This window comes from Choristoneura fumiferana, chromosome 10, assembly GCF_025370935.1.
Source record: "Choristoneura fumiferana chromosome 10, NRCan_CFum_1, whole genome shotgun sequence".
NCBI classification, from domain to species: domain Eukaryota; kingdom Metazoa; phylum Arthropoda; class Insecta; order Lepidoptera; family Tortricidae; genus Choristoneura; species Choristoneura fumiferana.
In genome coordinates, this window is record NC_133481.1 from 19759965 (window position 1) to 19777813 (window position 17849).

The 17849-nt window shown below is 37.7% G+C and overlaps 2 protein-coding genes across 2 annotated transcripts in view; one reads left to right on the forward strand and one right to left on the reverse strand.

Moving 5' to 3' along the window:
- Tnpo-SR (transportin 3) overlaps nucleotides 1-4564 on the forward strand; it is an 18617-nt gene extending 14053 nt beyond the window's left edge. The window contains exon 11 of the mRNA XM_074093820.1: nucleotides 1340-4564. Coding sequence (XP_073949921.1) covers nucleotides 1340-1400 — 61 coding nt within the window. The 3' untranslated portion in view covers nucleotides 1401-4564. The remainder of the gene's footprint in view (nucleotides 1-1339) is intronic.
- Nucleotides 1990-16332, reverse strand: Caf1-105 (chromatin assembly factor 1, p105 subunit). The gene is made up of 7 exons (XM_074093819.1): nucleotides 16103-16332; nucleotides 15782-16012; nucleotides 14312-14520; nucleotides 12917-13183; nucleotides 10800-11003; nucleotides 8520-8656; nucleotides 1990-6886 (listed from the first exon to the last, which is right to left on the reverse strand). Exons 1-7 carry the CDS (start codon nucleotides 16229-16231, stop codon nucleotides 6357-6359), a joined length of 1707 nt encoding a protein of 568 aa, XP_073949920.1. The 5' UTR covers nucleotides 16232-16332; the 3' UTR covers nucleotides 1990-6356.
- Between the last annotated feature and the right edge of the window lie 1517 nt (nucleotides 16333-17849).

Sequence of the window (17849 nt, forward strand, 5' to 3'; positions counted from 1 at the left end):
TCAACAATAAATCCAACAACTAGATACGAGTGCCACTAACACAATAGTTTTTTGTGCATAAGCCATAGCTGACAACCCTAGAGCGACCGCCGAGCGTAGGTATGAAAAGAGAAGTACATACAGGAGATTGAGTTTCTGTACTTATCTGTTTTGTGACGTCACAGTTGTCCAAGCATGTCACTCCTTCAGTAAGGGATAATTAGACCGCCTCGAGGTTGGCAACATTGGCAAAAAAAAAACTGTTTGTTGTTGTTACAAAAAGGCATCCAAAACCAGTTTTTATTGTATGAAGTACACCGATAAACCGGGTATTCTAAATACATTACTGGGTCAAAATGAACTTGCAAGACTTGCCGGTCGAATCCAGTTGTCGGATCGGCTTGAAATTTGGTATACATACGTAAGTCGGATGACAATGCAAATACAATCAGCAAAAAAATGATTGTTTCTAAATTTTATTTTTAACAGAACTTTTGTTTTTATTCTCAGCTAAACATGGTGTGGGGTATTGAAACCATCTAAGATCATCTAGGATTCCTTGGCTAAATATTAAAAACGTGGCGTAATGGGGCGTTATCCTTTACACATTGTTTCTTTGTTGCATTTAGCCGTCCAAGATACACTATAATATTGTTTTATCTACATGCATATCATAACTTCCCTATTATATGTTCAGAAACAACTATCAAATGGCCTTTATTAAGAAACCTGGTATCTGCGGGTGCATCTTAATGTTCACATTAAAGTACAGTGCATCTTAATGTTTACATTAAAGTATCGGTAATACTTTTTTTAACAATGCATATCTGTACATATTGTAGAAAACTTATGACATGCATGTAGATAATAATTATTATTCAAAGTCAAAGTCAAAGTCAGTCAAAGTCAAAGTCAAAAGTCAAAATACAGGCCATATCTGAACATATTATAGAAAATTATGATATGCATGTAGATAAAGTTATGTATGCGGCTATACATAATTAGGCATTAAAACACTCGTGTGATCTTATTATGAAACTCGCCTTCGGCTCGTTTCATAAAACCACACTCGTACTTTAATGCCTCTCATTATGCACCAGCCACATAAATAACTAATAGATTTGTGGAGTATCTCTAACATTGTAGTTGATGAAGTGTATATACAGTTTTATATGTACTGTGTGGGGTTATTCTACTTATCTGTCTGATTTGTAACCTGTCTCAGTGAGTGCCAAGATACAGGCTCAGCCTAGTTTGGTACTCACGGGATAATGATTATTTTGTAACCTTGTACCCTTAATAAACTATTCTATTCTACATTGAAAACCTATCCATTAAACCTTCTATATCATTGTTGCAGGGCTGACAAAGTCAAGGAAATGACGCGCCTGCTCAGAGACTTCGCAAGGCTGTATCGATAGTGTCGACCAAATGCTCCTCACCAGCTCAGAAATTACACCAAGTTTACACCTGCCATCACACTGTCTCGTTCATTTGCTTGGGGTGTAAGCGGGACCACACTCTCGCTCGTCAAAACATCTAGACATGCCTAAAATTAGTTTTTACTAATATGTCACATGTTTATTGACCATCTAACACCTTGTGGCAGTAACAATCGGGAGACATTTTTTTTTTGTTAACTTAGATGTTAGCTCAGCAGGTCTAAACTTAAGTCCATGTAAGTGCTTCCCATTCGGCGGCAAAGCTGCTAAGTAGCAGTTACAAGAATCTATAGTCTGTTCGTCGACAGTTGATAAAAAATCGGGGGTTAACTCATTAATAACCTAACCAACCAAGTTGGAAAACCCCCGACTTTGTCACTTCAAAGTTCAATATCTCAAAAACGGCTAAACCAATTTTGATGAACAATCTCAAAGAACCATCGCTAGAAAACCTGATTTCAAATAAAAAAACCGCATTCAAATCGGTCCACCCGTTTAAGGTCTACGGTGCCAGAGAGACAGACACACATAGCGGTCAAACTCATACCTCTTTGCGTCGGGGGTTAAAACTTTACTACGGCCCAAACTATCTTATTGTGAGGAGACGCCTGTGCCCAGTAGTGGAACGAATACAGGCCGTGATGATGATGAAATTTATCGATCAAAACAATATTTTCAAACGATTATTAACTGTACAAAAGCCCGTTCCACAACGAAATGGCAATATGGTCGCCGCGTCCGCTCGCTCGTCCAAGCGCGCGTTTGTTAAGAACTGCGTGCCTGATACTACACAATACAGTTTGCGATAGTTAAGCGACAATCTCAATTTCGAGACCTTATCATAATAAATATCAATTCTCGGCGAATAGACTTTAGTTTCTTCAAGCTAATACAGTACGAAACTTACCTTATGGTAATAAAATTATTGACGTACATGAAATATCAATATTTCATGCAATCTCTGCAAGAATAAACTATTGATTACGAATAAAATTTATAGAAACAACTGACGTAACTCATTTATGTGCTAGATTGATCAAACTAATATAGTTGTTTTTATTTTATCTATTTTTTACTTAACCAACAAAAGGGCATACGTTTGTTATGGCCAGCCTCCGAGCGACCCAAGCGAGTTGGTCGGTCGAAGAGAGGTCGAGTGGTCGCCTTTAGAAAAGATCCATGTTGGAAAAACCTCTTGTTGCACAATACGATATTTGACAACTCCTGAATTTGCCATCTCTGATATATTATTATGAAAATATAGATATACAGACAGTGTTTAGCGAAGAGAAAACTTAAATCTTTTGAAAATGTCTTTCTCTGCCTAATCTTAAAAATTGTTTCTCTATTCGATAACAGACATTGTGAAGTTTTAATTTATAAAACACTACAGTTTACCCGCGGCTTCGTACGCGTAAATCATTAGATACGGTGACATCAAATTCCGGGATATTACAAAATTCCCGTGGGAATTCCCGATAATTACATCGTGTCCAGCTAGCTACGTACCAAATTTCATCTAAATCCGTCCAGCCGTTTTAGCGTGAAGGAGTAACAAGCATACACACACACACACACACACAAACTTTCGTATTTATAATATAGTAGGATATTAGGACCCGGTAGACGTCCTGTCCGAAAAAACACTACTTTAAAATTATGATAACATACCAACATATTTAAATACGTTCTTCAATTTGAGGGGAGAGTTTACCGTATCGACGGGATGAACATTAAATGTTTGACAGTAACGAAACCCATGGTAAAATGTTTTTTCTTTTATTTTATTTTTTCGTAAATTTTCCAATATTTTTAATTCTTATTATCCTATTCCTGACGAAGACAAATCCAAAACTACAAAAATCTTATGGTGTAACTAACACGACTTTGTTTTATATGTATAGATGTATATTAAAAAACCCCCGACACAAAAAAACTCCGCCAAAAAAGACAACTAAAAAGTAAAAAATAATTATGCACTACCTTTTGGGGTTTTTTTAAATTTTAAATTTAAGTTTTTTTATTTCATGTTTTTTAAACTGATATATTATTTGTTTTAAAGTGTAGGTACTAGTAGGTGTGTGTAGGTGTGGTGTAGGGGTTATAGCACGCAGCACGGATTGCTGAGGACCTGGGTTCGATTCCCAGCGCTGGTCTCTTTCTGGTTTTTTTGTGCATCCATATCTCAGTTTGTATTTTCGATGTACTGTGTGTTGGATATCCTGGCTGCAGCATCAGCTCGTAGTGTTGCCACCACTGCATTGTATGTAGAATCAAATACTGATCAAAACGAATCCACTCACGATATATCTGCTATGGTTTTATCAAGAGAGTGTACTAGTGTTCCGGATATCCTGGCTGCAGCATCAGGCCGAGAATTCCATAATCTTATGTTATTATATAGCATACATGGGTGTTTCAAATTTTAGGCCCCACATATATTTGAAAGTAAAGTAAATACCCATTATGCGTCTAAGATTCCTACCGCAGCGAACAAAAGAGCTGATGATCTTGAAACTGCTGAACCGATTTTGATAAAACATGTCTAAGAACCATCGCTAGAAAACCTGTTTTCAATTAAAAAAAACCTCATTCAAATCGATCCACCCGTTTAAGAGCTACGGTGCCACAGACAGATGCACACAGACACACATAGCGGTCAGACTTATAACCCCTCTTTTCCGTTCTGATGCGTCACGACAACACGACAGATAAATGTAAATGCGGCTTAACTTATCCCCATACGGTTTCTATCGGTATCTCTAGAATCTAGTCTAGATGGAGGACCAGACCTAAGCCGACCAGAGCCTAAGAATAGGCCTGTGCTAAAAGGCTTGAGACTTTAAACATAGAAGCAATTCAGTAAACAAAGTTTTAGTTCTTCCTTCAACTGTTTTATGTCGTACTGTCATTTTGTTTCGTTTTAAAACGAATGTCGGACTGTTAACTTGCTGTAAAGCAGATTCTTGTATTTGACAAGAAATGAAATATATTGGTTTCTCTTGTTTCAATTGAAACAACATACTCGGGAGTTAGGTAAGTATGACGTTTATTTTTAAGTAAATATATTTTGTTATATACTCTCATTTTAATTTAAATGTGATTTGCATTGTAAATATTTATTAAAATGTTTACTTTTATAAGTGATATTTTATTTATAATAATTGGTGAATAATTAATGAATTAATACAGAAACGCGTCATTTTGACAAAATCCACTCCAAAAATACTTTCCTAAACTATTTCTTATTATGACATTAATTACTTCAGTATACTTATTTTTAATAGCAACTCTTATTCTATTTCATATCCGATTTGGAGTTATACAGTGAACAAATTAAACTAATGAATACAAAATGTTTTACAAAGAATCTGCAATATTTAAACCTAATTTAAACAGATAGTTGGGTTGATTTGCCTGAACACCACTAATATGAATTTCACCTGATTTATTTTCAAGATGTAGAAAGTTTGACATGTTTCAACAACGACTCATCTATGTAAACTTGTGGCAACAACAACAAAAAAAATCCTGCATAATATTTAAGATAAGACAATTGATTTATTTGTTAAAATTGGCATTGCCATGTTAGTTTAGCAGCGGTTCTAGGTCCAGCCTGTATTGTGTAAAGTGTAAACCAATGAGTTTTTTCTGTTCATCGTTTGCTACTTTGTGATACTTTATTGGCGCGTTTTGTGAAACTTCCGCAAATATTCGTAATTAATTTTCTTCGGACCTTGGCTTGAATGTCTGTAATGTTCCCTTCAAAGGCGTTATTTCTCAATGTCAACTCATAATACAGCCAGCGCCAAAAACAGTCGATCGCCGATTTACAGCAAATAAAATTGAAGATAACCCTTATCAAGGCCGAGGCGCCTATACCTTAACCCCCTTATTCATAAAACTTAACAAGCCTATGTTAACTAACAAATGCTTTGTCCCTTTCTAACAAATACAAATGTCGAAGTGACAGATAAGGACAAACGAATTTTAGCGGCATTTTAACTAAAATAGGTTTGATTGTCGTTTATGAATAAGGGGGTAAATGTTTAGCATTCATACAATTTTCACCGCATCTAATGAAAGTCCGTGTAGCTCCCCACACCTATCGACGCGGAACCGACTGTAATCGATCAAAAACCGCTTTATGTCGACGCAATAAGAGCAAAACCCTAAAAAGGGCGCGTCGTTTCGCGTCAGCTGAGGCGATCCACGTCTGTTTTTCACTCTTGCGTTTTTTATTCCGTTTTGGTTGCGTTTGGTGATTTCGCGTCAATAAATGTGGGGAGACCTTTTATTGAAATAGTACATTGTGTCTTAAGGGCGGTAAATAAGGAATTACGAACGAGAGTCTATTAGAAGCCCGAAGTCGAAGACTGAGGGCTTTAATGAGTCGATGTTCGTAATTCTAGTACCGCCCGTGCGACATACAATGTTTTTCATCACATTTGCGAGTAACATTTTATATTTGTAAAAGAAAAATTGGCGATACATTAGGCTGCGCTCTTGGCAGTGCCGCCCTCCGCCTCCTCCATGTGGTCCTGCAGCAGCACGCGCAGCAGCTTCAGTACGGGCACTGATTCATTTACCGACCACGGGTTTCATGACAAGCACATTAAGGTCGAGGGTTTTATTTGGGGGGTTGCAACCAAGGTAGCCTGCATGTTTCGACACTGTTTACGAGCAAGTGTGATGAAAAAACTATTTAGCACTGGGTACATACTTAAGAATGTCCATAACTGATTTTTTACTGTAGTAGGGTTAAGTTTGTCGGGAGGGGTGGGGGGGACGTCTTCCGTGATCTGTTCCCGGGACCACCCCTGGCTAGGAACGTGGTGGACAAGTTGTCAAAAATAACAATTAAATTATGAGAAAATATTCAGATGTTCTTGACCACTGTCCGCCGTTTCTTACACTGACTGTACTCTAGCACACCTATAACTTCTTCTTAGCGTTCTTAGGGCTAGATAGAGTAACAAAATTAACTCGTCGAGGGGCCTTAGGGCTAGGCACAGCCTGAACGGCCACTGGCTCCTTTACGTCAGTCACTTTAGCCTGCTTGAGAAATGAGAAATCTTTTGGGGATTCCTTTTTATTGGAGTTCTCGGGGGGTGTTTTAGTTTCATCAGACTTATTCCCTTCCGTCTCTTCGTATACCAGTTTGATGTCTTCGCTGTCTTCTATAATCGTAACCTCGTCTTCCATCATGCTGTCCTGTGGCTTGATTATATCACTACTGGAGTTGTCTGACCAAGACTTCATGGCTGTTTCTTCTAGCAAATCGATTTTCACAGGTGTTTTTTGTTGTACTACTTTAATGGTGCGTTTCTTTGGAGATTTCTCTGTGGGGGCTTTGAATTTCATGTACTTGTCTATTTTGGGCGTGGCGGGTTTTGGGGTTGGAGCGGGTTCTTTTTCTGCGACGGTTTTGGTGTCCGGCTGGTCGACATCGACTTCCATTTTTTCTGTAAACAAATAAATGAATAAGTACAGTCAAGGGCAAAGATATGTATACACGGCCTTAATGTTAAGAGCATAAAGTCGTGTGTACATACATATTTTTGTAACTTTAGCCGTGTCGATGTCTTTGCCCTTGACTGTACACATGACACCATGTTGCTTTCTTACAACAAGATTGTCGTTTATTTCTGTATCCGAATAACCTGAGGCCATATTATATAACGCAATTACGATTATTGTACGTAATACCTGAGGGGGGAGACAGAATAAGTACAGAAGCCTCACTGCCGTACAAAAGTGACGTTTAGGCATAAGAATCGTGCCTCTCTGTCCATCGCATAACTCGTATTCATCGCACGCGGCACGTGTAGTGGAATAGCCCACTCTAGGGGCCCCAGACATTTACTTGTAGCGGAGAATAAAATAGCGGAGTGAGCCGCGCCTGTAATACTTATTCATATTTATATTCATTTATTTATTGTAAAGTCATGTACCATCAGCCAAAAATGTGGTCTACCACCCTAAATCTGATAATCGTTTGCATGCCATAAAACAATAATGCCAAATAGACGTGTCTGTCAACGTGAAAGTTCGACTTTAGCGACATATCATTTTATTAGAACTTGTTTAAAAATTGGCAGACCACTTATTTGGCTGATGGTACATAGTTATAAAAGGTGAATAGGGTTAATTTCAAGTTTTGGTTAAGACCAAAAAGATGTGCATTTCCACCAGAGACGTGCTATGCAGCTATGTTGCGAGGATGTGAAAGCCACGCTACGGAACTAAGTGCTTGTTTACACTAATGCTAAGCTATGTAGCCGTTCGAGGATACGCAGCCGCCAGGTAGCTACGCCAAGATGCTCAAGTCGAGCTATGCGCTATACTCTGCATATAGTTACACAACTCGCGACCATCCATTGGACGCATCTACAAGTCTTCATTTAAAAACCGGCCAAAAGCGTATTGGACACGCCCAAAATAGGGTTCCGTAGCCATTACGAAAAAATCAAGTAATATTTTTCTAAGGATTTCGTATTTTATACGGAATCTACCAAGTTTAGGTATATTTTATACCTTAGGCTGCTTTTTACTCATAAACCACTAATAATTCTCAAGCAAACTTATCCGTAGTTTTCCTTGAAAGTTCGATAGACTTACTACCATCCTGAATTTTTTCAAAATTTTTCCCTTACCGGTTTAGATTTGAGAGGGGGGACGCTCGATTTTAATTAAAATTGAGAACTTTCAAGTTGAATATTTCGCAAACATATCACTGTATCGAAAAATCGTCACTATAGGGTTGGATGAGAAAAAAAAATCACCCCCAATTTACATCTATGGGACGTACCCTAAAAAAATTTTTTTTAAATATTGTACCATTTTGTTGGCATAGTTTACCTATATATCCGTGCAAAATTACAGCTTTCTAGCGTTGATAGTCCCTGAGCAAAGCCGCGGACGGACAGACAGACAGACATGGCGAAACTATAAGGGTTCCGTTTTTGCCATTTTGGCTCCGGAACCCTAATAGTTGAACCTGTTTCCACCAGTACTATGCTATGTGGACCATAGCAATGTAGCATAGCACAACTCTGGTGTAAAGGCACCGTTAAGGTGTCAAATGCTCCAACTTACCAGCAGTGTCAGTGGGCGGCGTCTCCACAGCGACCTCCCCCAGCTCGCCCTCAGCGAACGATATGACGGAGCAGAACCCGTCCGTGCTTGAAGCCACCAGCGCGCGCCCGTCCGGAGACCAGCTCAGGTCCGTCAGTCTGGGGACACCAATATTATCTCATCGGTTCAGAGTCTTCAGCCTCTGCTAACTTGCTGGTGCACGACTTGCGTGCATGCGTGCTTTTCATCCCAGTAATGTTATAAATGCGAAAGTTTGTAAGTCTGTTTGTTTGTTACCTCATCACGTCTAAGCCGCTGAACTGATTTAGATGAAATTCGGTAGTAATTTGAGTACCAGAGAAGGACATAGGATATACCTAGTGCCATCCACGAAGACGCGTGATTTTGTCAAAATTAGCCATTAATGACATTGTAATAAGAACCACGGCACGCGTCATCGTGAATGATTATACCTTTAGCTCTTATCCCGGAAAATTGCAGTTCCTGCGGGATAGAGATAAATAAATCAATAAATAAATATCATGGGACAATTCACACCAATTGACCTAGTCCCAAAGTAAGCTTAGCAAAGGTTGTGTTATGGGTACTAAGAAATGGATAAATATAATTATATGTAAAGATAGAAACATACTTAAATACATATTAAACAACCAAGACCCGATACAAATATCTGCCGCGACACGGGAATCAAACTCGGGACCTCAAGCTTCGTAGTCAGGTTCTCTAACCACTAGGCCATCTGGTCGTCAAACAAATTCTACGGAAACGGCTATATAAATTAAAAAATAGAATATAAACTTTTGTTTGTGGCTTCAGTTAGACAACTGATTGCTTCGGTCTTAGACGACGATTTTACTTTATGAACTAGAGCATAAAAAGTTATTTGTGTCACAAGGGAGCAAAATGGTGTATTTAAGGCGAGGGCGTACATTGAATCTAGAATGTAGCGAAGGATTCTACAATAGAATCCTGAGCGTAGCGAGGGATTCTTAAGTAGAATCCTGAGCGTACTGAGGGATTCAAGTGTTAACGCCCAAGATGAAAATAATTTTGCTCCCGAGTGGCTCATACAACTTTTCACACCGAGCATTAAGAAACTTGAAAAAATAAATTCAAAATATTATTTAAGAACAACCAGCATAGAAAATGGTGTGGCTTTACAATTATCAACTTCAAAAAATGGCAATAGCAAAAAAACACTTAGAAAAGCCTTGAACAGAAAAGTTGCACTTTGCTCCCTCTCGTCAGGGAGGAAAAGTTACTTTTCTGAAGGAGAGGTGTGAAATAGTTATTTGTGCAACAAGAGAGCAAAGTTGTTTTTTGTTGCGAGTGTTGATTTTGAATCCCGAGTAAGCGAAGGATTCTATAATTGAATCACGAGCGTTAGCGAGTGATTCTAGGTTAGAATCCTGAGATCAGCAAGGGATTGAAATACACGAGATGCAAAAAAACTTTGGTCTCGTGTGACACATACAATTTTTCACCTCAGCAGCGAGAACATAATTTAAATGTAACATAAGAATAAAACCACATATACCTACCTGTTTACAAAACAAACACATTTTTTTAAAATAGAATCCGATTATTATCAAATATAATAATTACATTTAAAACCATAAAAAGAGTCCAGTAGCTACAATACAAATCGCATACTCGTAACATGCAATCTTAACTTCTTGTACTAATGTCACAACTCACACTTATTTTTTAATACTACAAAAAGCCTCATCTCGGGGTAATTGAAAAGGTTGAACAATTAAACCTTTAAATATGATTTTTATTAAGATTTCTATTACATAAACATAAATAGATTTGTTAAAAAATCATTCAATTTAACAAATAATAATTATACTGTAGAGGCAGTATACGGAATTCTTTTATAAAAAAAAAACAAGAGAAGCGGCTTTCGTGCAACGAGGTTGCATACTTTATTAAAAGATCGGGAAAATTTACATTTTGGAAATATTTCGATATATTTTTAATACCGAAAATTTAATTTAAGTTTGTAATCGACAAATTTGATCCTATCTCTTGCTTTTTTCGAGTTGAAGTGAAATGACAGATCAAAGTAAAGTTCAAATATTTGGAATTCAGTGAGTAGACCCAACACTGTACTCAGCATTTAAAAAAAAATAATTAAAAAGTTACTTTGTCTCACGGAGTGAGCAAAATGCGATTTTGCTCACTGATTTCTCATAGCAAAACCTGCCTGTTTGAGGTGCTGAGGTGAAAAAGTAATTTTATGTCGCCAAGATCCATCATAAATACGGAATAGTTTACCTGGTGTAGTGTATGTTAGATATGACAGCGATGGGAGTCTTCTGCTGCGTGTCATAGATCATGACGGAGCGACGCGTGGCCACGGCGAGCAGCATGCGGGGGGTGGGGAAGGCCGGCGCCGGGCCCGCGCCGCGCCGCCCGTAGCGCACCGGGCTCCAGCGGACCACTAGTGCGGAGTCCCCGCACGGCAGGACGCAGGCCGGACTGGACAACACATTGCAATATAATACAATTACTTTATTGTGTCAGCCAAATATATGGTCTACCCTACCACCCTAAAGTTGATAATCGTTTGCATGTCATAAAACAATAAAGCCAATAGACGTGTCTGTCAACTTGAAAGTTCGACTTTAGCGACATATTCATTTGATTGGAAAGGGAAATTTCCATACAGACCAATTGGGACATTTCGAGAGACTATGTTATTACGACTCAGTATCGTTCACTCTACATGCCTGCAAGTTTTTGTCCGGATCGGAGTCGCAAATCGGGTGTACGGGCTTTTTTAGAAATGCTCTTAAGTAGGTTTGTATATCTAAGTGAAAAGAGCGTGGAGTATAATAGTATCAATTCATTAGTTAGTAGTTTTTTATTGTCTATTTTTGCTTTGTGATTCCCTCTTTCAAGGAATAGCAACTGCCTCTTTCATGTCCTTTTTTTTTTTTTATAAAAAAACTTTTTAAAAAATTGATAGACTACTTATTTGGTTGATGGTACTATCGAACCAACTGAATCTTGACCCACTGTGGAACCTTTTGGTAGAAAAAGTCATAGCGACATCGCATTGCTTGAGAAGGGAATTAATTATGACAGTTACTGTGAGAGCATTCTATGGTGCGTCAGGAATCAAATGTACACCACAAATAAGTAATACAGAAAACAAGTACACAGACAGGAAATTACAAGGTAAGCAATAGGCCTTATCGCTTAAGAGCGATCTCTATCAAGCAACCTTTTATTTTACAGAAAAAAGGAAATAAAATATTTAAAAAAATATATGAAAACAATAGCAGTGCAAAAGCTATTTTTAACTTCCAAAATACTGGTGTCAAGTTTCAACTGGTCAGTTCAGCTGTTTATAATAAGTAACCGAGTATTATGAAAATCTAGTTTAGAATAAGGTAGGGTAGGGTAAGGTAATTAGGGTTAGAGTAGAGTTTGTAGGGTAGGGGTGGGCATCAGTGTAGTGTAGATTGTGATAGTTGGGTTTGTGTGATTTGTGTGTGTTCTTACAGTGTAGAGGTGGAGGAACTGCATGAACACCCATTTCTTGTATAAACGTCGCGGGTGAACAATAATGTTTTCACTTCTCATGCTCTAAAAGTAGGTCAATATAGTCTTACGAGGCGGGAGTAAAGTGAGTATTTTAGTCCCTAGGGAGTAAAAGTAATTATTTTTTAATTTACTTCGAGTGACTTAGATAAACTCAAACAGCCAGTAATTGCTTAGTTTTTGGTATAAAATAAGATTGAGTGTGGACCATTTTCATGACGAAAATGTTACGTTTTAATCTACGTGGTCTTAGTTCTATGCTTTTTCCGCATGGACCATTTCGCCAATGCGATTTAGTTATATCTGTGTCTGGCTGGAAAAAATACTTACCACGAAAACATGAAATTGTTGCGGAGCGTAATCATAAACGATTAAAATAAATTGATTATTCTCACAAGTTTTATGGACTGGAGGAATAAGAAACGCATTCATTCTTTCACAGAAATGACTATTTTGTTTTCGCAATCGAAGTGAAAAATAGAGTATTCACCTTGAGACTAAAAGTCAATATAAACCCTTGGATAAATAGACACCCTCGCTAAAAGCTCGGGTGGCTATCCAGCTCGGGTATATATTGGCTTATTTTAGTCCCTCGATAAAAAATATACTATTTAGTTGACAATTCTATTTAGTATGTCAGTAAATATTGGATACATACTTTTTCTTGTCTCAATCTTACAAAAAACTATAAAGATAAAGCGCCTCGAAGTTCGAGAGTGGGCGTCCGTGATATAACGCCTTGCTGAAAAGCATCGCACGGCGTGACTTGACGCGGAACTTTGCTATATCTTCATCAGTGTTCGTTTTATTGTCAAAAAAAGTGTCAACTGTTCTTTCTTACTTACACTTTCAGGCTGTATCTTGTATAAATGTAGACCGCATTCATGGGCTTCACATCAACCTTGGTCTCCGGCTCTATCCTCCCCGCAGGCACCGCTATCAGCATCCCATCGGGGCTGAACTGCAGCCTCCTGTAGTAGGTCTGCAAGGTGTCGTCGTGGTACAGACGGACGGACACGTTGTGCAGCGGGTGGGACGCTGGGAAGGGCAGGATGGCTTTGCTGCTCCGTGACGTCACTTTCTTGGATGATATGTCGAATGTGCGGAATACTCTGTGGAGATTTTCTAATTAAGATATGGAAGGGTAAGGATCTTCTCACACCTATCGATCGGCTCGACCGACGCGATACGATGTTTGCCGACGGAAAAACGTCTTTCTCGCTCTCAATGCACAGACTATTTGCAGGTGGTAGGACCTTGTGCAAGGTCTGCCCGGATTGCTACCACCATCTTGCTCGCTAATTCTGCCTTGAAACAGCAGTGCTTGCACTGTTGTGTTTCAACATGGGGAGTAAGTAAGACAGCCGGTGAAATTACTGGCACTTGAGGTATCCCATCTTAGGCCTCTGGGTTGGCAACGCATCTGAAATACCCCCGGTGTTGCAGATGTTTATGGGCGGTGGTGATCTCTTACCATCAGGAGACCCACTTGCTTGTTTGCCATCCAGTCAAATAAAAAAAATAAAAGACTTAAAAAGTTTTTTGATTGGCTAAAGCGAAATCCAGGTCAATAGGTATGGAGAGACTCTAAGACCACATTTGCATGGGAGGTTATTGACAAACCGGACGTCGGTGCTATTTTAAGTTTGATTTGACTTTTCATCCACGGGAAATTTTTACATGTTTTAAAAACTCTTTTGTGTAAATAATTACGTAGAAGAGTGGCATCCAATAGTATGCAATGGAAACAGCTAGACGCGACATATACTTAGAGGCCTTATTGTAACAATAAAATTCTCGGGTCAAAAATGTTTGTGACCAAACTCCTTCAACGGCAACAGATTTTTTATGAATTTTTTTGTGTATATGTATTTAGTAGGTCTGAGAATAGGATGTAAACTATTTTTCCTACTTCTACGCGGACGGAGTCGTGGGCAACAGCTAGTACCTATTACATTAAAACACAGAAACCAATTCACAATAAAAGGGCTTACAAAAATGAATAAAAATATTGCATTTTTTTTTTGCTGACTGTACTTATATTGTCAGCAAAGCGAGGGAAATATATTTTCTATTTATATACTGAGCGGCAATAAATCTGGCTCTCAAATGTATGCAGTATTTGGTAATTTTGTATGAAGAGTGAAAAATTTCATGATTTGATCCTAATAAACATTGCAAGCTAAATAAATGCACGTAAACTTGTGAAAGAGTCTCCCTATTTAAAGACTATAACTAACCTATCGGTGCTAGCAGAAGCAATGAGCTGCCCCTTGGGGTCCCAAGCCACTCCCTGCACGAAGCCTTTATGGTCAGTCAGGATAGCGCTGTACTTCCCGCGGGCCACATCCCACAGGATCAGTTTGTTGTCAACGGAGCCAGAGACCAAATGTGTCGAGGAGACTGACCAGCTGATGTCTAGAACATCCTCCAGATGACCACGGAGAGTCTGGATAAGAGATGTTTCAATTGATAAAAAAATAAAAGGTTCATTAGTTTATATGGCCGAAATTGGGCCGAAATTCGTTCTAGATTTGGTTTAACCGAATTTCGGCAGTTTGAGCCGAACTTCGGCATTCGGCCGAAATTTGTTTTAAATACCGAATATTGGGCACTAGAAAAAAAAACCTTCCTTGTAATATTTTGACTGAAATTAATAGAAAGCATGTCTGGCATATCAGTAAAATATGCAACAAAAATTAAATAAACTTAGTACTTACCTATTCTTTTAATAAACATTTTGATTACAATTCATAAATCGGATTAAAAAAAAATACTGATTTTGGTTTACAATTTTCACAAAGTAACTATTGAGAGACATTAGGTACCTATTTTAATTATTTTTTCAACAATCAAGTTTTAACAATCTCTTCTTATCTATCTACTCATATTTAAAATTAACCATAAAAATTCAAAAATTCTAAAATTCAAATTCAAAATTCAAATGATTTATTCAGTAAATAGGCCGCAATGGGCACTTTTACACGTCATTTTTTTAAACTACCAGCGCTTTCGGAAAGACCATCATTGCCAAGAAGAATGCGCCGCAAGAAACTTGGCAGAAAGTCATTTTTTCATAAAAGTATAATTACAAATAAAATACTTAAAAACTATATTATACAATTAAAGAAAAAAAAAATACAAAAAATAATAATAAAAGAAATACAGGGATGTATGGGGTCCCTTAGTTACAATACTAAACACTAACTATATCTAAACTATATCTACGTTCAGTGGAAGTGTAGAATGCTTCCACCGTCATAAATTTTAAAATAATAATAACAATAATTTAGTTCTGAAATATACATTTCAGGTCAAGTAACCATTAAGCTTTTGGATTTCGAAGGCAAGTTCACGTCTGCCGCCCCCAAAGTTAGCTCACACATAAGATGTTCTTTACAGTAAAGTGGTGTCTTTATAATGAGGAAATAAAACTTTTGGTTATAGTTTACTAATATGAAAACAAGATATACTTTATTTTTATTTTTGTTGAAGCTTTAAACACTCAGCCATCAATGATCATGCCAGCCTCATGGGTGGTAGTTAAGTGCCCTACAAAAGGGACAGATCAAAGAAGTGGAAAACTAGATTACAACATGTTTTTTCTTCCTTAACATAGTGCGAGAAATTAAATATTTCATCAAAAAACACAGTCATCAAATCAATACATACTTTATTTTGTACCTGTATTGTAGCAGCTACATTATTACCTTATAAATCACCCATGTTTCTTTGTACTGCTCCTCATTTGGGTCATTGGGAACAGGGTCTTTCTCAGTCTTCTGCTGCCAGACGAATATGATCGATTCATCGTCTCCCGAAGCCAAGTACTGGCCGCTGGGAGACCATCGTACCACATTAACAGCCTTCTGGTGTCTCGTCAGATCCGCAGCGACTTCCAGGTTTACTGATCCAGTTTCTAACCAGGAAACGTACCAAATCTACGAAAAAGACACATCTTAATGTAATGTATATGCTGTTGTATATGCTGTTTTTACTGTATGATACACTAAAGATTACTAAATTCTCACCAAAACATGAGAATCCGTGCCACCAGTTGCTAATCGTAAAGGTCCACTTGTTTCCCTCTTTGGTTGAAAATCTACACTTAACACGGGATCCCGGTTGTGCCAGGAGATTTCGGGTATGGCGAACTTCATGTTTACGACTATTTATATTATAAAGATTAAGAGATTATGTTATAAAATTAGAATTATTAGACTAACCAACTAAAAAAACATCTGTTGTGTGATCTGGCTAATGTCACTTTTGGCGCCATAATAATAATAATTTACAGTTTTTTTGTTATGGCTGCGTTTCAGCTCAATAAAAATTTCTCATTATAATGTTATTGCCAAAGAAGTCTGAAAGTTTTTTTGATCAGATTTAACTGATTTATGTTTATACTCTTTTTGTACAAAAAGGAAATACAAAAATGATACAAAAAAGTGCTAGGTACAAAGGCGAACTTATCCCTGAAGGGATCTCTACCACGCTAGTCAACCTTTGAGTGGAAGGAAGAAGGTATATTTCATAATAATACACTACGTTTATAGACTGCGGCCCAGCGTGCCGCTGAAAGGGACAGGAGACAAGAGTACATGCATAATTAGGGTTACCCTCTCAAAAGTAATTTTACCCCGCGTCACATGCGATCTTTTTTAAGTTTTCAATTTTTATAGACAAATAATACAGGAAGGTACATATTTATAATTCAAGCTAAAGTTTAAGTATACAAAAAGAAAATGATGAAATAATAGGCATTTCATGATTTAATATTAAGTGTTCTGCATATAGGCAGAAGTACCGTTTGTGGCCACTGTACCGTTTATGGCCATTTATTGTTTAAATATACGTTTGAAATAAATTTATAGTTATAAATCACTACAAACTTTATTCGTTTCAGTATAAACTTTTGAAAACTCACTAAACATATTTTTATATATGACTTCAAATGTCAACCGGCTCAAAACGGGCTTAAGGTGGCCAAACCGGTACTTCTGCCTATCAGAGAAACTGATACATTCATAAATCGAAATTTCACAAACTGATCTATAACGGATACCGATAAATGAATTTTTGGCACACGCGGGCAAAGGCTAGTAAACGATAAAAATAAAACAAGCTTATAAACCATAACATATTTTTATTGTATTTTCATCATCATCAACGTCAGCCAAAAGACTACCACGCCTGAACAAAAAAAGCGCCACAGTGGTCGGGTTCCTTTTCCATAAAAGAGCACGATCAAAGTGTTTACAGCACATTGTCGATCTCTTTTTTTAGGCAACTAGTTGTTTCTCCCAGTAGCTGCGACCCATAACTTGCGTAGCTCCGGTTCCTCTGGGAATCTGTAAGTTAGACCAAAGATCAGCTTAATTCTGCACAAATAATTATTTAATCAGCGTACTATTTCTTTAAATTAACGAAATTTAAAATGTCATTTTTTTTATGAAAAAGTCTTCAGGTGCTCCGAACGGAATTCGAATCCGCATCTCTTGGGTATTCGCGCAGAGCATGCTATCAACTGCACTACACCACGATGCTCCCAACCACCATGCTACCATCCATCCGAAAATTACTTATTATTATTTTCGGAATTAAATGATTTTTGTTATTATTTTTTTTATTTTATCAATCGCTTGCATATAACCATCAATAGTTGCAATAGTCACACACGAGATTAGTTACGATAGATGCCACCCTACGCCACTGTTGGCGTACCTATGCAAGAAATAAATGTTTTCGGATGGGTTTATTAGGGGCGACGTAGTGCAG

Bases quoted from the DNA above. Each gene is read 5' to 3' on its own strand.
- Caf1-105 (XM_074093819.1), bottom strand. From the start codon at position 16,231: ATGAAGTTCGCCATACCCGAAATCTCCTGGCACAACCGGGATCCCGTG. The intron at 16,013-16,102 runs GTGAGAATTTAG...TCTTTTTCGTAG, and splicing joins GCACGGATTCTCATGTTTTG to ATTTGGTACGTTTCCTGGTT. The intron at 11,004-12,916 runs GTAAGTAAGAAA...TGTGTTGTCCAG, and splicing joins ACAAGATACAGCCTGAAAGT to TCCGGCCTGCGTCCTGCCGT.